The 25,911-nt window shown below is 39.7% G+C and overlaps 1 protein-coding gene across 1 annotated transcript in view; it reads right to left on the bottom strand.

Moving 5' to 3' along the window:
• TENM4 (teneurin transmembrane protein 4) overlaps positions 1-25,911 on the bottom strand; it is a 348,544-nt gene that overhangs the window by 205,932 nt on the left and 116,701 nt on the right. The window contains exons 3-4 of the mRNA XM_010576571.1: positions 7,213-7,465; positions 1,879-1,977 (exon numbers count right to left, since the gene is read on the bottom strand). Of these exons, the coding sequence (XP_010574873.1) occupies positions 1,879-1,977; positions 7,213-7,465 (352 nt within the window). The remainder of the gene's footprint in view (positions 1-1,878; positions 1,978-7,212; positions 7,466-25,911) is intronic.

Raw genomic sequence — 25,911 nt, 5'->3', positions numbered from 1 at the left:
AAATCACAATGCCAACAGTGCCACAGAGAACTCTTCAAGGGCAGGAGTCCCCTCTGTGGAAGAGCTGGCGTTAGAGTGAGATGAATACCCCAAGCACAGCTACGACAGACTGGTGGCACGGGCAGCACTGGAGGCCTGCTCACGCTCCCACAGAAATGCCCTACGGAGACTGAAGAGGAGCGTAGGTCAGATTAAAGAGGGGAGGGCGTTTACCAATTCATTGATCACTGCATGAGAGCTTTTTTTGTATGGCATCGGTGAATGGAGATGGGGAAAGAGAGCTTAAGCCATTCCATAGCACCCAAATTGTCACAGAGGGGAATATTCACACTGTCCCCGCCTGGCAAATTTAAGCATCGGACAATGATATGGCTAAAAGCATCAAAGCCCAGAATTCGTGTCCTGTGTATCGCCAGCGGGGAGAGGCACCTGCTTCCAGAAAGCAGTCCAGAGCACCTCAGTTCGATGCCTACCTTTAAAAAGTGTGAATTACTGTCAAAGGCAACAGTGTTTCCCGCCCAGTGACACATTGGGAGGCACCGTATTTTGCCCATTACTACAAACGCAGCCTGAGAGCCAGCCTGTGAGGACCTTCTGTGAGACTCATGAAAGTCAGCACAAAAAGAACCCACTGCAGTCCATGAGTTCCTGAAATGAAATGTCCCAATGGGAGTTCTCTCCATGGGAATCCTAAATGAAAAACCTAATTTTGGTGGGACATCATGAAGTACAAGGCATTCAAATTCCGGGAATGAAACTTAGGAAACAGATCTGACTCGTCTATCACCATGCTGATGTAAAACAAAAACGCAGCTTGTGAGGACTGAGAAACAGCCTCAGTGCAGTTTGCACGTTCTGCCATGGTTTATGGGGCCAGATTTGCAGCCAGCATAAATGCAATCAGCATGGATCCACGGGAGTCAGTCAAGCCAGCGGATTATACCAGATGAAGACGTGACTCTATTTTCCCCTTGAAGTCACTTGTGCAGTCACAGGGGGAAATGTCACAGGCAGAAACATCACCATGCAGAAAAGCCACTGATTCGTGCAGTATATAGTAACACATAATTCTCCAAAATAGGTGTTTGTAGTATTACAGCCATGGTTTTATGGTACTCTAGGCATGACTGCTGAGCATTAGAGAAAGATTCATTATTTCTACTAACGCTCTACATCAAAACATTCATTTTTACAAAGAGCCAGATACTATCCCGTGTTTTAGAAAGTACTTATTTAGACACAGAGGTATCTGTTCTGAGCAAAGAGGTACCCACAGTGTTCAAGTACACCAGTTAGATCTTCAGTTAATGATGGCTACCAAATTAGAAACTGCCAACATGAGGTCAACAGTTTTGGCACTAAGTGTCAAGTTAAAAGCTGCTTATAACTTAAAAGTTAAGTGATCAAAAGTTAGGTGAAGATGCCAGAATGGGTGGTTAAGTCAAAATCAAAGGCGTGGCTTACATACACCACTAGCACACACTTGTAAAATAAGGCATGTGGAAAATACCAGTTTAACAATGAGGTACCAGGCTGCCAACACAATAATGGTTTAAGATTTTTATGAAAATTAAATTGATCTTAGTTTACATGGGACTCGAAATTGCTGTAGGTACTTCTTACTAATGAAATGACTTTCAAAACAACAAGGGAAAAAAAGCAAATGGCATGCTGTGGCTCATTAGCATATTAATGAGTCTGCCATTAATATGTACAGGACACAGTGCTCCAAGCCCCAGAACCTCATTTTTTTAAAGCCATCTTGGAAGAGGCCAGCAATGGTGTTGCCCTTAAACATCACTGATATGACCAAATGCTTTCATGCAAGGATCATAATGACTGTACAGTAAACAGGAAGACCAGGTAAGTGTCACATACCCATCATTGTAAGCACCGTCATGTCGGGAGGAGGTGAGAATGTCCATCTCAATGAGGTTGTCCTGCAATGTCTCTAGGAATGTCTGCTTTGCTATGTTTCTACATACATATGGAAACATGAATGAAGCCAGTGAGTCATGCATATATGAAGTGTGATCTTATAAACCACAATGGTTATAGTGCAGTTGTGCATGGAATTAGAATGATGGACCATATATTTATATGTATAAGATGCTACACATATACATATATAGCTTTCAAGAATGTTCACTTCTCTCTATATACACTATATATATGCATATACACACATATAAGCACACACGCCCATGTGCATGTATAAAAAAAAAGCTGATGTCTTTGTTCATTTCACATTATTTATTGCCAGTGACACATGAAACCTTCTGAACTGCTGGATTCAAAAGACTAGATTTCAGTCCAGCACAGCTGTAACCTTGCTATACTCCTGCATCTGTGTTATTGTTACTCTGAAAAGTCACACCACAGTATCTATATCCCACTGTGGCCAACAACTTGGTAGTGCACTTCCATCTAACGTCCTCATGGATTTCCAGTGAAGATCTGCCACTTCTTTGCTTAAATTTCAGTTTTACATCTGAGAACTTTTTAGTTACCAATTTGATTCATTTGTTTTCCTCTGTGGAGCAATAACTTGCTATTTAGAAGTTTCAAAATGCAAGTTTTGCTCAATATAAATATTTTTTTTAAAAAGTCTCTCAGTGGTAAGGAGATAGAAGCTGGAAAAAGGTTATGCTGTAACCCAAATTCCAATACCAGAGTATTGGCTGTAATCTGGATAATACAGGCAATAGGCAAGATACTTAGGGCCTGCACGTGGACAAGCCTGGTTTTGACTTTGCACACAATAGTGGCATTCTGCAATATCTGGCCTCTCTGGCATGTACTTTGATGAGTTACATTTTGACCTATATATGCTAAACTGTTTTGTACTTTTTGAGAAGAATAGCAGGAACATAAAGAATTAAGTCAGAGGCATAGCTGGGAACAGACTATGTCTTTCTCACCTGCAGGCTTGTTTCTCAAGACCTGGCAAAAGAACATTCTTCCCATCTTTTTTAAAACAAAAAACAGTCCTGATTTTGCCCATGTCTGTTTTCAGCATCAAAAGTGAATCTAAGCCTGAATGTGAATAAATTCCCTGGCCAAAAGTGGCAAAGGAACATAACAGCTTTGTGACACTTTATCACTTATGCAGGATTAAGTGCTTACAGGATATAAGTGACACGATGTGAACTCAAACAAGAACTCCTTGGTCAAAGAAACTGGATTCAGGTAACATGCTATACCAAGAGAAACTAGCCCTGTCCCATTATACAAACCTTGATACTGTCTCTTCTAAAATGTCCTCAACTTTAATTTTCATTCCTACTTCCTCCTCTTCCTGCTGCTAATGCCAGCACTTGTTTAGCTCAACTCACTGCTTTGGGAGGCCTCAGGGCTGCTTTGACAAAACAGATCTACTCCTTGATCTGAATGAAAGTAAAGCGACTCTTGTTCACAGCTTTGGAGTAAAGTGGATCGACATGCATGAGCTGTGTGCCACAGCACTTGAGGCATCAATCCATCCCCAAGTGTTTGCGGCTTCCTCACATTCCCTGGGAATGCAGGAAAGGTTGGATGTTGAATTCAATGCAAAAAGAAGCAACGTATGTGCATGCACTGAGCATTTAATGGGTAAGAGGGAAGGCACCTAGCAACACACCAATCAATAAAAGTTCATCAGTAGTTAAAATCCATGTCAAATTGGTTCCATGAATTTCAGTTGTGGATTGTCAATAAAACAGAAGAGGGGAGGGTTATATAATCTTATAATGTATGTATTTGCAACAGAGAGGTCGCTGGGTCACCGAGGTGACTAATGCATGACTGTCCTCCTCACTGAAGGCTGGACGGAGTCTGCTCCCTTGGAGATTACCTGTGAATAGCCATCTAGTTACAAAACACTCTCCCTTCTCATTACGAGGCGTGGTGGCAGAATCTGACCTTACATGATTAGCACATGAAATTCCCTGGGAATGGAAGTCTCCTGAAAGCTGTTGGTTTGTCAACTAAACATCCATCTAGTTGGCATTTATTTGCTCCCGCAAGGTCAAACATAAAGGAACAGAAAGGAGGCCACAGAAGAAGGAAGAGTGAGGAATAAATATGGGGGGAACTGACTTACCTGTCAGGAGTGACTGCTGAGCAAAGATCTTCTCATCACAACCTTGATAATATATTGCTTTTAAAGCAACAAAAAAAGGGAGCAGACAGGAAAAGAAAGAGGAAAAAGGAGAAACAGAGAAAAGGGAGTAAAGGGAAACTAATGAAAAGGAGGGAGAGAAGAGGAGGGGCTCTTCCTCTTGCAACATATAAAGATCTCAGATATAGGCTATGCTTATTGTGTCTGTTGCATACTTGTGCTACACATCTCTGCTTGCCTTTGCATTACAGTATGGAAATTTCCAGGCAGCGACAAACCATCCTAAATTCCCAGTTCTGAATACTGCCTGGAGTCCATGGCAGTCAAAATCAAGCCTCTTCAAACTCTGGGGTGCTTAAAATCTGTAACTGTCGGCACCTTTCACAGCCTGTGACAATCCCCGTTTAAAAGACGTAGCTTTTTCTTCATGTTTTCTCTCTCTGTTGACTAATATGGGATTTTAAAAAAATGGATATTCAACAGAAATACAATTCCATTTTTGACATGAGATTACTATAATCTCCTATTGCTATACTTCAAAGGCCTTAATTCTTGGATTAACGTCTCTTGGCCAGGATTTATTTTTTTACATATTGGACATTTTATTCTCTTAGGTGGAGGTCTTTTTTTGGTTCTAAAAGTCTTTGCAGTGGGGAAGGTCGACTTCATGGAAGAGGTGGAATTGGGCACCCAAGTTTGCTAAACACCTCTGAAGCCTGGTCTTTTACATCTACAGAATTCCCACCAAAGGAAGTGGAAGACCTCTGCATGTTGGAAGAGCAGACTTTTAGAGTGGAGATTTGTCACAGATTTACTAGTCATCTATGCAGCACAAGCTCGTTGCATTATGACACCTTTATAACACATTTTATTTTCTTAATGTTGTTTAGTGAAGAAATAAGAGCCTGTCAGTCGTGCTCTGTAAATGTACTTATTTGCTGTTTGGCATAAAATTACACATTCTTTTCCAGCGTGTTCATTGTCTGAAGGGACACTGGGAAAAATTATGCCATTCCAACCAGTGTGTGAAAAGCCACAACACCAGTCTTGAAATGACCTGTTTTCTACCTAATTAATAAAATGGTTAAATTAAGGATCAGTTACAAATGTGACTGATTTGTGATGCAAGCGAAATCATCAAATGATGCAGAAGGATCTCTTCATGCAGGTAGACCTCCAACATTTAGACAAGTTAACACAATAATGTGACCAACCCAACTTGCAGAAAGAACAGTCTGCTTCAGATCTCGAAAAAATTTCATCCACAATGGTTTCATGGAGGAGAAATGAGGACAGTCTTTAAGGATGTGCTCATTTACAATTTAACAGGAACAGTCCGGGACTAGCCAGATAATTGTTCTGTCTATGAACTCCTGCATTTATTAAGATGTGGTAGGGTTGTCCCTCTCTGATTGCCACTGGAATTGGACAAATAGGGGCAGGATGTTTTCAGCAAAGAGCTTTTATCTCTGACATTCCTCCATTGATCCAGCAGCAAGGACATTCCTTCTCAATTTTAAGGTGGTGGGTTCTGAGAGACCCCATTCAGATGTGAGGATGTCTTGGCACTATTAAAACAGTATATTATCTCTTCTCCCAAGAATTCACAACCTGGTTTAGAAAAAGGCACAGGGCTTCCTCCAGAATTATAGGGGATAATTCACAAACGAGCTGCAGGGTAGGGCCTAAGTATTTTTTACTGGTTTTTTTTTTCCCCCCAAAAGAAAGAACACATAAAAGTCACTGCTTGGGTATATATGCTCAAGAATCAGTAACACAATATAATTACTGAAATTGTTGCCAAATCACACTTGCAGTACTTGCTCATAATTTTGTCTTAATCTTTTGGATCCGGCTTCTTAGTTGAGTCTTTTTAATCAAGCAGTCGCAGAGAAATTAATTATCCTTAAACGACATAAAATGTTAGATTGAGGTCTGTTTTGGAAGTTTCAGAGGGCCAGCAGACATAGCTCATTCTCAAAAACATCGACAGAAGTGTTCATTTTTAAAAACTATTTTCTTAGCAGAAGCTGGCAAGACTGGGTACATTTTGTCCCAGGATACAGACACAGCTACCACTGATCTCAGTGAGATTCCCAAAGGCAGTGATGCGACAAATTTGGCCCCTGGCTCAGTTTTCTGTTAGTATGTTTTTTGCTGTCTAAAATCTTTCTTGTTGGTTTGAGAAGGTAAGACAAATGAGAGAAAAAAGGCAGCTAAGTAAACCATGTTAGGTCTGGAAGACTTCTCTCCAAACTGAAAAAGATACCATGTATGGGGGCTAACGACTCCAGCACCTCCATTGGCTTCTCAGTAGCAAAGGAAATGGTGAAGCAAAACCTCCAGAGAATGCAAAAACTGAGTTTCAAGTGGACAGCAAGAAGTAGATGCACTCACCATCAGATGGGAGGACTGGGGCTGAGGGAGTATGACAACTCCCTTTTCCAGAACCTGCATAGAACCTAAACAAAGCTATGAACTAGAACAACTCGATGCACCCTGGCCATACTCGTGTGTTGCATAGGTGGAAAAGAATTTAAATGCTAAATGGAAACATCATTAATTGACTGATGCCCTACTATCCAGTGTTTCATGCTTGCTGGAGCAATGTTGTAGGATAATAAAATGCTGCAGCTGACCTCTCCTCATTAGGTAAAACAAGATCAACCTTTCCTGAATGATGTACTACAAAAGTATCTGGTTGACAAGGCACAGATAGAAGGCTAAATCTTTTCAATATATTGACTGATTTCAGTTTCTTAAATAGGATATTGATTTATCCTACCACATAGGAAGAAAAGACATTAAAGGAAAATAAAAGAAAGAAAACCAAGAACATTTTAATTTATAATCCTGATTCCAATTTTAAATGAGGAAAATAACCTTAAGAGCAGCTGTTAAAGACAATATTTTTAGTTTATGAAAGAAGAGCAATTTCCTCTTCTCATAGTCGAAATAGAAAAGACACAAGGAATAATAAATACAACTCAAAATACTTAAGCCAAACACCAGTTCACAAACTGAACGGCTAGCTATACAGATGTGTGTATTTTCCATAACAACCTTAGCACACACAGTCAGAACATTGTAAAGTACTAAAGAAAATGACCTACCTAGTCTCCAGTGGGATGTTACTGTTAAGTAACCAGTTGTCCTGAGCATGGGCTGGCTCTTGTGTGCTGGCTGGTTGTTCTCCAGAAAGAGAGTGGTCCGTAGGAGCTGGGCTGGGGTTGCTGCGTGGAGTGAAGTTCCCTCTGTTTAGGGAATTGATAGAGGCCGCGTGATGTTGATTTGGGGTGTGAGCATGTGATATTGGAGGTGGTGGAGTTCTAAGTCTTGAATGATTTTGAAGATTTGGAGGATGATCTAAAATACAGGTAAAATATTTTTAAGGTTCATGATTTGAGTTGCTCCATACTGCACTCATTTATGTGCAGACACTTCTAAAAAGTATGAAGGCTGTCATGCCACGTATCCTAAATCAAACTCAAAAGAGTAACATAGCCTTGTTCCGTATGCTCTAATGACACATGCATTGATCCCCCAGCCAGCTAGAAAAATAGTTCAGTTTCATGCACAAAAGTTATGAAAGCTTAAACCACTGCAAAAAGGCTGTCCTGACAGCCAAGTTAACTCTGATGAACAACTGCAGGTTGCAAACTGCAATCCATCTGTGACACTAATTTGTGATAAACCATGAAAAATACAACCAGGCTGTATAGATAACACTTTAGAGCAATTTTATGATGGATATACAGCTCCCAGTGAAGTTTGTTCTGCCTGTTTTGCCAGAGAACTTTCAATAGTTAAGTCAACAAGAAGACCGAGAATACATTTAATCATAGACTGAATTTAGGGAAAGCCATAAAAATGTGTCAGGGTTACACAATTTAACAAAATCCCATAGTTTGTATTGTTAGAAATGTACTCAACCTGAGTAAAAAATGCATGTGGCATAAAAACTGTGGTGTCAGGAAAATGAAACAACATATGGTAAAGAAAGATGTAAAGATCAGTGATATGGCTACTTTGAGTAAAACTCAAAGTATTTGTTAGCCAAGAGTCTGAGGGAGGTAGACTGAGGAAGGCAAACAGGCAAACATTTAGGAAAGACCAACCTAGTGCTGATTATATTGGGATTTTTATTTTTTTAATTAAGTTATCAAGGATTTTTTCACATGTTTTCTGGAAATGAAGAAAAACTAAAGTATTTGATGGAACTGAAGGGAGACTGACAGTTCAGCATACTGGATATGGGATACAGGAAACTTATTCCTCTGATTTTAAGAGGTCCATGCTTTTAAGTCATTAATGCACAACACTTATCTGATGCCTTACCTGAAAAAAAATGCATATGGTATCAATCTAATACTTACCAGACAGAATTCTGTATCATGAAAAACTAACACTCATGTACTCTCTATTTAGAGAGCTTAGAAATGAATGAATTGTACAGTCCTAAATTACAATGAATGGTATCAAAAATTACCATGACATTTAATGACACTTTTGAAATCTGGATTGGGACTTGGATTCAGGAAAGGAACAGGGAAGGCATTTACAATATCTCCATAGCCTCTTGGATATTTAGACACATAAGATAAAATATAAAGATGTGTGAGAGACATCTTGTCCCTTCCTTCCTCACCCTGTATTAACTCACACTACCTTACCATTAACTATGGATGATTATACCAAAACCTTAGGGTGGCTGAGGCGGTCTAGCAAAAAAATAGGTGTTAATTACGAAGGTGCCATTATTCTGTTTGAACATGTACCTACCTCTGGCTTTGTTAGGTTAGACATGGGACTAGGGCTATATATTCCATGGGGAGAACCGAGTGTTTTTAGGGTCCCAATCCATTTTACCCTATACTCTGAGAAAGGTCAGAGGAACACCTTAAAAGTGCTGTTCTCTCTATAGTATATCAGTATAATAGAGAGCAAGCTCCAAGCTCAGAAAAGAGTCCCATACTGGTCATCGACATTTGGTCAGATAGATTATTCCCAGGAATCTAATGGGGTATTCAGAAGTCTGACTTAGCAAAGCTCATCCAAAATTAATAATGCCATACTGGACTCTGATCTAACACTAGTTAGGTCTGAAAAATTCTGTACATTAGCCAGCAAAGGAAGGACAGAGCAACAACCACGGACTGTACAGACAAGGAATATCAGAACTAAACCAAGTCTGAGCTCAGCTCCGCAGCACCATGCGAATCAAGGCATCCAACCATCCTTGGACTGGATATTGTTGGGGACTGTCGCATAGCTGAAGCTCTGACCATGGAGGTAATAAAAACAACAGTGGAAAAATCCTACTGCTGGCTTAGTTAAATTGGCGACTTATTTTCCCACTCAACAGACAGCAGCCATGACTGCTTGGCTAGGTACCCTTTGCTGAGAGGCAAAAGGAAGATAGGAAGCCAGGCCCAGAACGCACCAAAACCAGCGGTCTGGGGAACAGGTCTGCTTGCAGACAAAGGAAGACAGGAACAGTGTATTCATTCCAGGCTGAGGGAGATGAATGTAAATAGAGGATTTCCAGTTTTTAGGACTGTCAATCTATCACCGTTCACAAGAATTTAATTCATCCCAAGGAAAATGACTTGTCTAATCAGGAGCAACATACCAAAGGTTTCCAAGACCAGATATTTGAGTTTTATTACAACTGATGCCTGAGATGAATACTCTGCACAAACTGGAAAGGGGGGCAAATGGGTGAATCCTGGAATATGCAATAGGTGTTTTGTGAAGTTTTCCTGCTATCAGTTGACTTTCCCTACTGGAGACACCGTTTTCAGACTGTGAGTCAGCGCCTGTTTCCAAAGATCTGTTACGTAAATTCCAATTTACATCCTATTATTGCAGACACATTGCAGATGCTATTATGGATAATGCTTTCGAATCAAGTAAAAATGTGTCGTTTTCATTCTCTATTTGCATACCCTCTGTGATTTCTTTGCTAAGTAAAGACAGCACATCTATCTTGCTCTGGTCTATGTGATTTTTCACAGGATTTTATAGCTTGTATTTCTTTTTCTGACATTTAGGTAGCTTTTCCTCCCAGAATATTTTTAATTTCATTCATATACAAATTCTGAACACTTACGTCATGTCTGAGCATTACTGAATTTAATATACCTTAACTTGGATTAGCAGCTATTTCCCTTGCCTTATGATCCCTTATTTTTTCTTCTTCTCAAGTTAAGGAACATTAGAAAAAAGGTGTAGATGAAAGCACAAGCTACGACATCTTCCTACTGAAAATTGCTGCAGCTGTGCAGGATTTTCTTGATGCGACAAAACTATTGAGGTTCTTACCCTCACGAAAGATTCTATGGGATTTGCAAAGGATAAGGGAAGCCCACAAAGCAAATTCCTTCTTGATTTTCTAAAATTGCAACTGTCTCCTTATTTGAACATGCTCTTTTTAACTTGTTCCACAATGTTTGAGTGATCTAAAGTGTGTGGTTTTATTTCCTCGCAGAAAGGACAACCTTAATGCTGGCTGCAGCGGCTCTCTTACATCACGTATGTGCGTGAATCTTATACAGTGGGAAGATGTTCTGATTATCCTGCAATATATTATGCATAAACACTGTATATTTACAGCTGCTTAGGCAGCACTGAATTTTTGCAGATCTCACCACATGGGTAGGATACAGGAGAAGTCAGATACAGCTTTCTACATCTAACAGCAAGCCTTTATTGGGACAACAGCACCACAGGAATTCAGAAGACTTTATAGAGGAGCAGGACTTCGTGGCCTCTGCACAAATTGTACTAGGTTCCCAAGACCTTTCTTCAGCAATTATAAGATGGCTAACTGTGACTATTTGTAAATTATCTTGGCTTACTCAGAAAGAGATAATTTTCAGCATTTTCCTTCTTGCAGTTTTCCTCTTTGGTTTCCAAAAAGACACGGAGTTATCATTCCCTCTCTACTTGTTGTTGGAACGAAAAACCTAACATATACTCTTCAGAAGGACCAGCTAAGCTAACAAAGTACTGAGGAATAAAACAAACACCTTGTAAAACACCTCCCCCCCACCTCTCCAAATTTCTAATAGTCTCCAGAGTCAAGCAACACAGTTTATGGGATGATTTTTGCCTTGAAGGGACAGCAAAAGAGATCTCTCAATAGCAAAGGAGCCCTCCTAGTCTTAGACACTAGGTGCCAATGAAACGGAGTCCCAGAGATAAAGTTCAACATTTCTAGAAGATAGGCTGGCACTGTGGAAGTCTAAATAGCTCAGAACTTAATGAACACCCCTGTAAGCCTCATTTTCTCTAATGGGTCTCCAAAGTGTGTCGAACATGAAATATGTCAGTATTCAAATGTAATGAAACACTGGAAAACTGACTGAGAAAAACACAAATAGAAATCGAGTTGCCTTTGCGTTGCTTTTTTTATTTGTTTTTTAACATTAAAACGTCATTGACTAACACTGGCTTGGTAACGACATATAAAGCAGAGCTCAAATATAACTCAGTTAATGAAGCTTGTACTTGGCACATATTAGAGACCCTTGACAGAATCCTGTGAATGAAGAATTGAATAAATGGGAACCATAAAAAGATTACCAATGACGAGCTAATATGACAAAATTTGAATAAAAGGTCTGAACCCCATGTTCCTTTTCTTTCCCTTAATCTTTAATGAGTAGTACTGTTTTGAAATTAGTCTATGCAACAATTACACTTTCTGATTCATTAGGTTTTGGGATTGCCTTCAGGGCAAATGTGCTAACCTCAGAGTGAAAAATACATTCTCATCTTTTTTTTCCCCAGCTTCTCCTGTTCCTCCACACATTTGTCATTTGTATGTCTGCTCATATGCAGACAGCCTGATGCCTGACTGGTGTCTGGATTAGGTACAGGAAATATTTCTCTTTACTCACTGTATATAGTGCCAGGTGGAATGAATCACTCATTGCTCCCTTGAACTTCAACTCCACAGTAGCTGTGATGACTAACTTGGTAGTGTGACTTTGGGCAATCATGCTTATACCCACACACAGAGAAATCCCCCTCGTTGCAGAGGAAACAATCTTTTTTAAAAATAATGAACTCTGCATTCAACAGACAGAGCAGCTAAGAGCTTTGCTTCAGTGCCAGGACCACGTTTCAATCTGCTGCAGATGTACACTCACAGCACTCACACCACCAGCCAGCTGAAATTACCTTCATAGGCTCCCTGTCAATTTGGGTGCCGCTGGGCATGGAAGCTGGGGTGCCTTCACTCATTAATCTAATGAGCCACCTAGGGTCAGGTGAACTATGAAAGACTGAACTGGGTCTTCCCCAGCACCCTTGCAGGGGGCACAGAGAGTTTGCTGTTAAAAGTGAGGCAGCTTGCCAGAAACAGGTTCCCTATCAGACATATGGCAAGCCAATGACGGCATCTGCAGAATGAAAATCAAGCAGAATATTTAACCCCCAAGCTGGCAGATAATGCAAAAATACAAGGAGAAAAATCAGAATGGGAGACGCTGTCTGCTCAGAGGGTTCCTTGGTGGCTTCTGGTGACAGCCAGGATCAGATGCAGACCAAGCTTTTCTCCCATTTGCATAGAATCCAGCTGAATGTGCAAAATCTGGACTGAGCTGAAGCAATGTGCAAAGGTGGCACCTCTGTTGTACCAAGCAGATCCATCTCTGGGTCTCTTATTGATATTCTGCAATCTAGAGGAGAATTTTCTCCTTCAAGGAATGTCCTACAACAGGCTCTGTCTACATGCGAGAGTCAGGTAGTCTATGAGGAAACGACCCCACAGGATGGTGATAGAGATGAAATGAAACAGGTCACTATTTAGATGATTTATCTGCGCAGAGATGTCTGTTTTCCCTCACTAACACTTAAAAAATGGAATTTGTGGTACAATTTGAGTGACTGAATCTCTCCTTAAGAAGCATATCCACTGAATTTCACTTAAGACTAGCTTCTCCTACCATCAAGAGGAGTGTTTGTACCATGCTGTGAAATAATTGTTTTTCGGGAGCAACATCTTGTGCTGCTGGTTTTCAAAATGCTAAGCCACAAAATGACACTGAATCATAAAAGAAAACAGAGAACTGGTGTATAATCTCCATTAAGTAACAAAACAACGATAGGAAAGCTACCTTGATGCTTTTTCTTTAAGTAACAGCACAATAGGGAGCTGCTGCTCCATCTCTGGTGAGGGACTCTCACCAGAGAAAAGTGTAGTCCTCACCACGCAGTTAAAAGCAGCACTGTGTATGTCCTGGTTCTAGAGAGTATTATCGTTCAGAGTTTTCCTGAAGTTGAGCTCTTTGAATCCCAGTCATTACAGTCTTGTATCTCACTGGTACTTTATAATGCTATATGCATAGACATGCAACTAACTATGTTTTATGGATGATTAAAGCCTAAGAAAAACCTTCCTGTGCACACCTGTATTGTAAATGTGGTACAGTCTTTTATTCAGAAAAATCCTACAAGCACTGGAAACTATTTAGTTGAAGAAAATGGCTATACAGATGTAAATAGTTTTGAGTGTTCCTCTAAATGTGCCATCTGGACATTGAATTTGCAATAACCAGTGCTACAATAAGTGGATACCAAAAAAGTTGCAGAACATAAAAGCTGTAGTGAATTTTCATGACAACACTACCTACGGTGTCCCTGTGAATGTCTCCAGCCACTATCCATAGCTATTTTAGACATTGTTGGTAAAGCTACATATACCAGGACCAGTGAAAAAAAGACTCTAACTATCAAAATCTAAACTTGACCTCTAACAATGTACAATGTGTAAAAAATGCAATCATTCTTCATCTTGCAAACAGACTGTAACCAGTAGCAAGTGGAAATGGAGGACCTAGAAACCACACAGCAGATAAAATGGCATCTTGTTACTGATTGACAAGTCTAGGCCTTATAAACTATGAGGACGTCGTTCTGAAACATACTTAAGTAACTTAATTTGTTTAGATTAATGACATCAAAAATCAGGCCCACCTGGATGGTATATGTGCACATGTCAAACTAGTTGAATCTCCTCTCTCGCTGCACAGATTAACACTTCATTGGCTTTACTGTTTATAGGAAACAAGAGGTGCACCAAATCAAGTCCAAACAAGCCATCTATCTCCTCTGTATTTTTCTCATCAAATGTGTACATTACATGCAAACTTTCCTTCCAAGTGCGAAAGTGCCTTTGCAAAAGCAAAATATTGACTTTTGGGTTTGAAATCAATTTTTTGTTTGATGCTAGGCTGTCAAGCTTTGGCTGTACATAGTCAATGAGAGCTCTGGGTGGTTGTTTTTTCATCAGTATGCATCTGATTGAATTGAATGCCCTACAAGTAATGCTTTTAAAAAGGTCCAGGTCACTGTCAAAGGATGATATGCAGACTTTTAACCCATGCTGTTTGTTATTTAACTTAATAAAAGGGAATCACACACTAATAAAATCAAGGCAGAGTATTACTATTTAGACTCTGACAGTTTATGAAGAATCATTGCCTTAAACACGGAGGGAAGTGGAAAAAAATCCAGAATATCTGGCAGAGTGTAAATGAGTTACTTAAATTTAAATAACATATTTAAGTTCTTAAATAAGTTACTGGAAACATAGCCCTACAGTGCCCAACTAAGCAAATTTTCTTGCAGCCCTGGAGACTCTGGATTTTCTGCTGGGCTTACTGAAAAGGAACACCTTTAACTACCCTCATACTATACACTGGAGGCAATGGTAGCTTTTGAAGGCTCAAGTTGTTGAACTGCTGGCCCTTCTGGTCTAGTCATATAAGCAAACAAATAAATATATATATATAGCATATATATTTTTATATATTTTTAATATATATATAATAAAAACCAGTGCATCATTATAGCTCCTTCCCTCTCAGAAATACCCCAAATATAAAAACTAACCATGAGCCTCGCCACTCTGGTGAGATGCTGCAGTCACCACATTGCACCCTCAGCCCCTCAGGTCTGGGTTCTCACATCTGGAAACCCATAATTACAACTCTCTTCATTCTCAGGAGGATGCTCAGATCACTGTGCTGTGCCATTTTGACAGCACTGATGGCTTCCATGAGCTCCCTTCCAGCTAAGTGACTGAGGATGACCCACCGCCACTGTATCTTAGTGGGGGACAGCACCTTAATGTGAAATAAGAAAATCTACTGGCTTGAGTGAAGGATGGAGCATACATTCATGCTCTGATTTTGAGATGCTACAAATCACACTCATTGAATGTTTCTAAACATGTGTGCCTAAAACTGCAACCTACCTCCCGACGAACTCGGAGCCTGCAGCTCTCTCTTTTCTAAGTAGGAGATGTTGGAAGTCAATATTTCTGAAAACGTGTGCCTTTTTTTAAGTGTCAAAAGGTGTATTCAGTTCCCCATGTTTTGTATATTGCAATGTATGCTATATAAACCCTAAAACTCATATGCAGTCAGCCAGGATATCCTAGTGGCTGGGGATTAGGCAATGTCTATGCCACTTGATGGATGATTACCCCTCACAAGTCTCCTTTCCAGTGGTGTGCAACCTGTACAGGCTCAGCACAAGCAGCTGGGTGCCATCCCTCATGCATAAAAGGCCTGGAGAAATGGAAATAACTCTCAGATTTGCTGCCCCCCACTGCACATTTAAGAAACACAACTGCTATTACACCTAAGGTTATCCTTCTTGAAAGGAAAGTGGCGCTTTTCTCTGATGTCTGCAGTTTATTGACTTGAGGCACCGAGGAACTCTTTGTACAGAGAGAGTTTAACTGGTTTCCCTGCGTACGATGTCTCCTGTGTCTGTTGTGTGGTTCTTTCATACAGTAACATATGGAGACAAATATATAAACAAACAGAAAAGCAAACAGTTCAGCCTTGTCCAAACCAGACATGATTAGCTGGTATAGTTACACCGGCAAATTTCTGAATTGTTTCTGTAAAGCAGTTCCCCAAACTAAAGTACATCTGCAAAAGGTGCCTTTGGCTGCTGTAATAGCAAATAAACTCAGGATTTTGCCAGCACAGCTCTGTCAAATATTGTTGGGTTTTTTTTTCATATAGTTATATTGGAAAAGCTTTGAAATATAGACCTGATCTTTGCCTGTTTCTCCCTAAAAATAAAATGAACAAACAGTCTCTATTTTGCTTACGCCCTTCAAAAATCTTATCTAAACTGCAGTGCTGTTGTGACTTAGCTGTACACAAAGAGGACTGACAGATCCCCAGCTCCATCAGCAAAGCTGACTATTTATAGTAGCTAAGAAAATAGTCTGGTTTATATAATTTTTACAATGTTGTTAGCAGTGATGATCCAGAGACAGAGTTTGCAGATATGAAGCAATGCAACTGCCATACAGTTTGACTGCATGACAGGACAAGGTATGCACTCTTAGTGGTCAGGGTGAAAGATTAAGAAGCTGCAAAAACATTTAAAAAATTTACTGTATTCAATGTTAACTTGCAAGCTTTGGGTCTGGATTCTGACTTCTGAGGGGCATGTAATTCCCAGAGCCACCAGGGAGTTGCACAGCACAGACATCTGACGGAGGGTTTTGTCCCTTTCTTTTTTGTTTGTACATGTCCCAGGCTTGTGAATGAATCAGTCTCTGGAAACGCACAATTCCGTTATTTCACAGCAAAGCGCTTATGGAATGTGACATGATGTGGTGTAGCACAATACCAACAATCACTAAGGATTTTAATTATTTACTCTGGAGAAAGAAATAGGGAAATTTCATGTTGGCAGCAACTGAAACTATTTCGAGTCTTTGCTGGCAAATGTGGATTTTTTCATGACTTTGGATCAGCTTCTGTACATGCTGCCACCCAGGTGCCACCAAACAGAGGCACTGCACAGTACAGAACCAGTTTGCCAGTTTTTCCTTTGTTACCCCCTCCTTACCCACATCCTCCTTTTAAAATTTTTTTTTCTGCCTTTAAGTTTTAACAAAGCCATTTCTGTTAAATACCTCCAAAGCCCAACATAAACTGGTGACAATTCTATCTGACAGCTGTGACTGACATGACGTCTGTCACAGTGATTAATACCTACATCCCCCACCCCATCCACTGCGCACACAAAAGCTGACTGATTTCCTTTGGTGAAAACCATGGGTGCAGTTAAGTGTAAAATCTCTCTGCACAGGTGGAAAACCTTATTCCCTTTGGCACAGGAATCTGATTTGTGAGAGCTGGGCTCCATGACCTTTCCCTTCAGGTTCTATTTGACATTCTCGGAAGCATGATGGCAGAAGGCTGCACTCCAAATAATTCTGAAACAGACATAAAACTTTTATATTTTTATTAACACTTGAAGAGGCCACTAAAAGAAAATCAAAACTATGAATCTGTCAAGACGCCCCTCAGCAATGCCGCACTTTGTTCAAAAAAGTACCATGACGGAAGGGCAATGTAGTTTATCCAGTGTGTATGTTTGTCTGCCTATTCATAACGCCTCCACCCCTAAATTTCTCAGTACTAATTAATACAGTCCCTCTGGCAACACACTTCTGAGAGGAAATATCCATGATGAGTCTCATTTATAGTTAGTCTCATTTATCACATTCTTTTTTTTTTGCTTCTGTGTTTTACGATATAAATCTCTAGCATGTAACAAATATCAACAAAACTATAAATACACATACACCTAAATGTTAATAGTTCATAAGATATTTCTACATGTTCTGATGTTAATTCTGAAGGTACCTTTGTATGTCTCTCTGCCTTGTTACAGATAGACAGATGTGTACAAATGTATACAATGCTATAGAGACAGAAAACCCATGCTATAGTTAAAAGATTTTGATCTTTTCTTAATTCCTGCTCTTAACTTTTTTGTTCCCCTACCAGGAGATATTGCCTTTGCTGGCATCATACATTAGAGTGATGCTTGCTGCCAACCAACTTTCATCTTGGAAAATGGGATAATTTAAAATGAAAAAATAAAAAGGTTTCTGGTAGAACAAAAAGACTGCCCCCGTTTTCTGCAAAAAATTGCAAAAAAGTTGTATCAGAATTATTATTTATTATCCTAGTGCTTATTGTGGTTCTCTTCAGCACAGGAGAAACTGAGAAAAAACCACTGTACCAGGCTATATAGCAATTACTGTCAAGTGCACAAGATAGATAGAAAAAAGTTTGAAAGAGGCGTACCTATTTCTGCAAGTCATACTTCATAGACACAAGTCTACAAACTGCCCAACTGTGAAACTGCCACTGGATTACTGATAGCTCTAAGTATGCCAACAGGGAGGTTTTCAGATGCACAAACAGAAGTTAGGTACCACCTCTCATTTACACCCATGGCACTGTGCCATTCAGTGACATCTGTGACCTTGAAAAATTTACCACAAAAAAATTTAAAATCAAGCTGTGAATTAACAATATTAGTGCAGATCCCTGAAGCCAGGTGCTTAGCTTGTTTAATAATGTACTTGGGAAATACATAGTCCTAGCACTAACTGAAGTCCAATATTAGCTGAAGATTCCCTTAGCATGTGGCTGTTCAAGAGAGTGACAACGCACTCAGATAACACTTTGGCATGAAGCGTGCGACTTTAAAGCTCAGTCAGATTATCATGAAAGATGAATTTTCTAAGGTTCTTTTCATTACTTGCTGTAAGTGCTCTTGACATTCTCCAAAGCAGTTTAGGAGAGCTTCCTAGGAAAAGTGTCAAAATAAAGTAATAATTTTCTTATAATATTGTTCAACAAAATGTGAGCATGGCATGATTTAGAAATGAAGATCAGCAACTTATGAAGACGGTGCACACATGCACACACCTATATATTACCAAGGGCTTCAGTGCGATCAAAACAATAAACAGTAATTTCATATGTGCATTGTCAAAGAACTAGAACAACTGGTTAGTGTAGAAAGGGGATTTTATATGACCTTCAAGTATCCCGACAATATACATTTCAACTATACATGAAACTTCTGTTTCAAACATTGGTAGTTATTCACTGAGCAAAACAATTTATACTGGCTTCATACTGGAAGCATTTGCTATAAAATTTATACCCTTTCTAACTCTTTTTAAACAGAACAAATCAAGTTCAGTATGGAGTCGTATTAAAATACTGCCTTGCTTTTTTAGGGACAGTCTTGTTAAAACTAGTTTACTATCTGCCACAGGCACCAACTGGCATGACTCCATGAGGGTGACAAAATTTTTTGGTTTAATTAAAGAGATGATCATAAAGATATATTTTATTATTTGTAACTCGAGAACTACATGTGATAAAGGGGGTTTTTTTGGTTCCCTTCATAGTCCCAGAGCCTCCCCTACCCCCTAGCTGAATGATGTACGGTCTGGAACGGACCCATCATAAACCACAGGCTGTAAATTAAGCAGTGGGATGAATAACTGACTGGAGGGTTTTAGGAATGCTAACATAACACATGTTATTCAGTGTAGTGTGAGGGAACTTCTTTCAAAAAATACATTTCTGAAGTAGAAGTACAATTACTTAATAAGATGATTTAAATGAATAATGACTGGATATTTTTAGCTGTAAGGCTTAAATTTCACAGAGTATGTTTATGCATAGAACTTTGGATTACTTACTTTTATCCTAAAGGTTCCTAAAGCACTTCATATATTTACCAAATTGATACCCAAATTACAGGAAAGAATCATTTAACTCATCACTGGAAGGCCATCACGCCTGCCAAAGAACAAGACTGCTGCTGCACAAAGGACGAAGCCCTGACTCCGCTGAAGACAACTGCAAAACTCTGAATGACTTTAGTAAGGTTGGAATTTTAAACTCATCTTTTGCAAAAAAATACCTTAATACTTGAGTGGAACTTTAATAGTAGAAACCAGGCAGGACTTTCTTTATTCTTCAGTTCCAGTGATCAAACCATGACAGGGACAGATCTGTGTTTGCTGTTATGAAACTAGCAGCCTGCCTCCCCGTCAGTGTAACCATTGGGAAAGAAATGTGCAGAAACTCCCACAGAGATACACTGCCCTTGATCTGCAGCAAAACTCCTATATTGTCAATACTTGCCTTGATCTGCAAGGTAACTCTTGATGTCAGCGACAGTTTTGTGCGCAGTGTGGGCAGTATATGGCTCCTACAGAAAGTTTTAGAAGCTGGGGATGCACTGAGATTAATCAGCATTTGATGCCTCACTGGAGAAAAACAAATGAGCAGGGCTTGTGGATACAGTCAGTGAGGAACACGCAACTGCAGCCAGAACAAAACCCATCACACTGAAAAATTACAAATGAAGCCAGAGATGAAGAGCAAGAGTGAGGCGGGGGAAGGTTAGCCTTGACGTAAGGATCATTGAAGGACCAGATTGTCTTCATCTCTTCTACAGTTTTTCTTCTAAACTATCAATTTTCTTCTGGACCATCCCTGATCTTCCCCCATCAGCCAAATCTGAACTCCCCAAGCCCTGCCAAACTGTCCTTAAAACCAAATCTTATAAGCATATAAACCAGGGAGGCTGGAAGTAGATGCTCAAATTTCTTTGCACCTCTCTCCTACCCACTCCAGTCTGTTATCTACTGGAAGATTCATAGGTAACGCACCAGACTGCTCCCTGACGTGAACCCACAGACCCAACTCTGACGGGACCTTCTGGGCCAAGAGATGGCTTGACCTCATAGAAAAACTCTAGGCAGCAGGGAATTTACACTATCCATTTCTTTAAATTCATGGTAGTAAAGCTGTCAGTTAAAAACCTCCAAAGCTTCTGTGTAATTGCACAGCGCCTAGTGGAGAAGTAAAGTGATATTCTCCCTATTTGGGACATGATGCTTTTAAAATAATCTATCTGGTACACACTGAGAGCCAGAAACATAAATAATATTTTTTATTGCATAGTAACTTTCACCCTGGATTCTCCAAGTAATTTACAGCATTAATTAGTTAAGAGCATCTGATAACAGGAGTCCATATTAAGATGATTATGACTATAATTAAAGGTAATGAAATGATGAAAGGACCTGTGCTCGATTTGTACATTAAAACAGTGAATTCTGAAGTAACGAAAACAAAGTCGAGCACAAAGATTTGTGACTAAGTACACATGAACTTATGTATTTCATTTCTCTAGGCCAATCCTACCTCTAGCTAGGAATATGTGTGCGTCAGTTCTGAAAGACTTGCTAAAAGTTTTGCTGTGCTACAGAAGTTAACACCAGAAGAGCAGCAAAAAAACAAGACCAATAAGGCATGCAGGGTTCTGTGGTGGCAATTAAAATTGGATGACTGAGCTCAAATGTCTCAGACTTTCAAAAGGAAATGGTTTGGATGGTAATGGGAATTTTTCAAGATCTGTTGTCCATTTTGGTTCCATTCTTCATGGACACATATTGCATGCATTCAGCATCATTATCTTGTGGACAGATATATTTACTGAGACCAAGGATGCACCTTGAATAAGCTTTTATTCCCATGTGCAAGGCATAATGTGCAGTGTGGACTAGCATTGTGTTGTCCCTCTGTAACTGCTGAATCCAAATACAACATGGTGCTCCTGTGGCAGGGTAGGAAAGCTGGCCAAGAGACAGCTTTCTACAAAGGTCAACTCTCCTTGAAATGGAGTGAGAAGAGAAAGCACAGAACTACACAGAATACCTGACCGAGATTATGGCTGGAACCCAGCTTTCTGGAGGTATTTTTTTTTCATGACTCTTGGAAACAAGTTATATCCAGAACAGCAGAAGTAATAATGTGTGGCTTTCTGATGGCTGGTTGGTAGCGTGCATGTTTTGGCTGACCTGCAGGCTAAAGACTAAAAGAATGGGCATGAGTGTCCTTTCTTCTACAAAGGCACCAATTTCTACAAAACTTGTAGGAATTTGGTATTTTTGAGACCTCTTCTCCCCCATCAAGCAGCCAAAACTATCCAACAACTTAAAAAAACATATGCAGGGTGTCAGGCAGACAGGCAATAGAGTTATTTAGGCCTTATTTTCTTAGGAAACACAGTTAAAAATGAAGGTGATTGCATTGGGAGGACAAATACGTATTGTTATATTAATTATGAAACATTCTTTAACAAACCTGCCAAAATTACTGCTTTTCTTTAGTCACTACATGTGCAGAGATTGTATGATCTTCTTTATATAAAATGCTGCCTCCATCTTGAAGAGTTCAAGATTTTATGTGGAGAAAAAGAAAGTGGCAACAATCATCTTTCTGTCTTGGAGGAAGCTCCATTTTTCTTAGGAATCAGTATAAAAGCTTCAGTGAAGTGACACATCACCTAAGTGTCCTTCAGTGCAAGAAGAACCTTCTTTTTCTTCCTGCCTCTCGAAGACTTAGGATGTCCATGAGATCATCCACAAAAGACAGCATACAGCTTATGATGAGGGACTTCTCCAGTCAAATGCCTTCCTCATAATGATGAAAGTTGTCAAAATTGTGGATGAAACACTGAGAGTCATCAAAACTGCATGGAGGGGATGTATTCTCTATATGCATACTACAGTCACCAAAGTTTGTAGTAACTCTAAACTTCCCTCTGCAGTCCAGTGGGAATCAATGGATTCTGAGAATTTACGTTAATTAAAAGTTTGTATCACACCACTGATGTCTGATAATTAGCCATTCAGAATTGAAGGCTGACAGATTAATAACACTTGTATCCAAATAAATCAAGAAACTTTGATTCATCCTCTCCAAAAGCTGCCTCTGGCTGTCGCTACAGGCATCCTTCATTAGAGACCGCTATCTCTAGCGAATCAAGCAAAGATCCATGCACACGTATCAATAGTATTTATATCTCTTAGCTGACTTGGAGTTACTGATAAATATTCTGCTGACTCCAAAAGGATTTCTACCTACAAAGCATGCCAAATGAACAAGTAGGAAGCAGAAGGAAAGTTCTGGTTGACGTGGAAAAGCATTGCAGCTCAAACAGCTTATCTGCAGATGAAGGCAACTTAACCCTTAGAGCTGTATGAGCTGTGGAAAGCTGTCTGGAAACTCAGCGTCTGGCACAACGAAGAGAGCAAAGTGCTTTTCTGAGGGAAAATTAGCAAAGGCTCTAGCTCACTACTGATCTGAAGAGCCTTTCATAAGCTTTCATATGCTGTAAATTTCTGATACAGAAACACAGAGTGTCCTAAGCTGTCGTGTGCTAGTGTACAGCCTGCCTGATCTGTCTGATGCCAAATACACTTACCTGGGCAAAGAGATTGCTACCGAAGGGGTCAGTGCTGCAATAGCTGGCACAGTAGTGTTTGATGATGGGGCATGATACCGGGCTAATATCTACTGCCCAGATCTCAGTACCAGAAGCAATCGGGGTTTAGTTCTGAGCCAGGGTCAGAGTTACGCCAAAGTGATTCCTCACAGCTCTAGCAAAACACAGCTTGAGCCACAGGGACCTTTGATCAGCAGCAAGAAGGAAAACTGGGCCTCTTTACATGGAAAAATCCCGGGGCAGGGGCACCTTCCTTGTTTTTTTTCCTTGTAGCTGTGAAGACTATTCTATACATGTACATACCATGTTCTTATGCTTTTCCCTAAGTATTTGATCCTCGGCGTTTCTGAAGACCTGCCCAGATACTGCTCTGATACGATTTATAGAGGCAATACTCAAGGCTGGACAAGTTAAGATAAGTCTGGAAAGAGGACTCCAGCAAGGTGTAAAGGGGGAAGAAAAGGAAGCAGGTGGAGTACTCCAAAACTGCCAGGCATCCAGAGGAAAGTATTCTGAACTAATAGGAGTATGTAAAATCATCAGACAAAGTCTGTGCAAAATTGTGTTGCGATATTATTGGTCAAATATCTGCTTCTACGTCAACATCCAGAAAAGATGCAGCTTAGGAGCACTCCAAAAAGAATTGTGGGGTTTGTTGGGGTTTTTTTTCATTTCAGATGCTGATTTATGCTACGCCTACTCCCACTAGCTCAAGTTTATGAAACAAATAACCTGACTGGTGGAGAAACTTAAACACATGGAGTAGTCATGTTCTCATCTTTTGGCGTACTATTTCCTTTTTCTAATTTATGTTACTAAAGTTGTCAGGAAAAGAGCACTCTCTTGGCAAATCAGAATGAATGCAAAGGAGCAATCAACAACATATATAGCACACAAATCTTTGTACCTAGCCTCCCAGGGACTGGAAGCAAGTTCAGATTTAGATAGAATATCCCCAAGGATTTACACCTATAAATATATGTAATAAACTCAGTAAAAACATGAAGTGTGAAGTAAGCACTTCATCAAAAGCTTATTTTGGTTTTCAACAAATAAGAAAATTAAAACTCCTGCTGCCCACATGAGTCTGTGTGTCTGGATCTTTCTTGATAGATGAAATTATTCATGGCATATTAGAGCCTGTCAGTATGTTTAACCAGAAAAAAAGACGTATCATTCCTAGAGGAGATCTAAACAACTTCATTAAAAAAGCTGTGAGGGAGTCACAATACATTAGGAAGAACAAATGTAGTCTGCAGTGGTTTTTCAGTTCTTTCTACACCATTGACTTACTAGAGGAAAGTACTACTAATTACACCTACTTGCATTGATTATTTTTTTTCTTCAGGATGGATTACCTTGTCCTCCCCTGAATCTAATGATTTAAATTAGAATGAAACCGCAATCTGATGGAGGTTGGAAGTTACCCTTGAAAGAAAGACATCAAACATGACATTAAAAAAAATCCTCTTTCCCTATTAACTGCCCTTCCAAACCAGGCTAAGTTTCAGGTGATGTGATTTAGCAAATACTACAGTGACATAATATACCACACATTACAGGAAATGCCAGATATATTTCTCATGGCTAGATAAGGTTCAGTGATCCAGATCTGGATCAGATATGATCCTGTTTACACCAATGTAAATCTGAACTAAATTCCACTGAAGCCAAGGTATTAGTTAGATCAGAATCTAGTTCACTGAATCGTAAATGATTACATTCTTAGGCATACTCTTCTTATCTATCTCCTCCTTTTCCCCCTTATAGACTCTCCAGTTTTGCTGCCAGGACCATGAGGATCATCTAAATGAAACTCATATGCTATGGGTCATAGAATATCTCCCAATCATTTCTTCATCAAACCCAGTCATTTGCAGTTGTGATAGAAAAGATCAAATTTTTCTGCTGATTTTTTATTTGTTTTTCATTTGTACTATCCCTGTGAGAACTCAGTAATTAAGAGACAATTGCCATGGTAACGTATTACTCCCAAACCTGATCATAATTAAATCAGTGGCAAAATTTCTATCAGGTTCTTCTTAACAGTCAACCTTTCCCTCTACTCATACGAGATTGTATCTTACCCGCCAGTCTGGGTCTTTTGTCTGACCTGCTTGTTGTGAGGTCAAGCTGAGAGATGGATCTTAAAGAAAATTTCCTGACTATTAGTCAGATTATCTGCTTCATCATTTACAGGCTATTATAGCAATTACAACTCTCTTTTGTTTCTCATCCCCCTTCTCTTCATACATTCTCTCTAGGTATTCACAGATCATTCTGTACTACCCTTGCCATTTTGTAATCAATGCCAAAATACTTCTTAATTCCTGGCTCTATATTCTTTGCACGGACAGCTACAGTGCATAGTTTCCCATGTAATAGCTACTATTAATCTGTTAAAATTTGAAAACTTTACAACTTCTCATTCAGTTACAATGCAGGTGCACACGCAATCAAAAATCCCATGAAAAACAAGGACACTGCAATGAATAGTCGAACATGGATTTAAAGCAACTTATTCAGTGGGTCCTCATATTGTAACCTGGCACAAAACAGGCAGTGTCAGAAATGTTGGCAGCATATTGAAGGATTGGGGGGGGGGGGGGGGGGGGGGAAAAAAAAAAAAATATTTTTGTATATCGGAAAAAAAA

Source organism: Haliaeetus leucocephalus, unplaced genomic scaffold, assembly GCF_000737465.1.
Source record: "Haliaeetus leucocephalus isolate CR32 unplaced genomic scaffold, Haliaeetus_leucocephalus-4.0 Scaffold536, whole genome shotgun sequence".
Taxonomy (NCBI): domain Eukaryota; kingdom Metazoa; phylum Chordata; class Aves; order Accipitriformes; family Accipitridae; genus Haliaeetus; species Haliaeetus leucocephalus.
The sequence above is the reverse complement of the archived record's forward strand: the minus strand, read 5'-3'. Positions and strand labels throughout refer to the sequence as shown.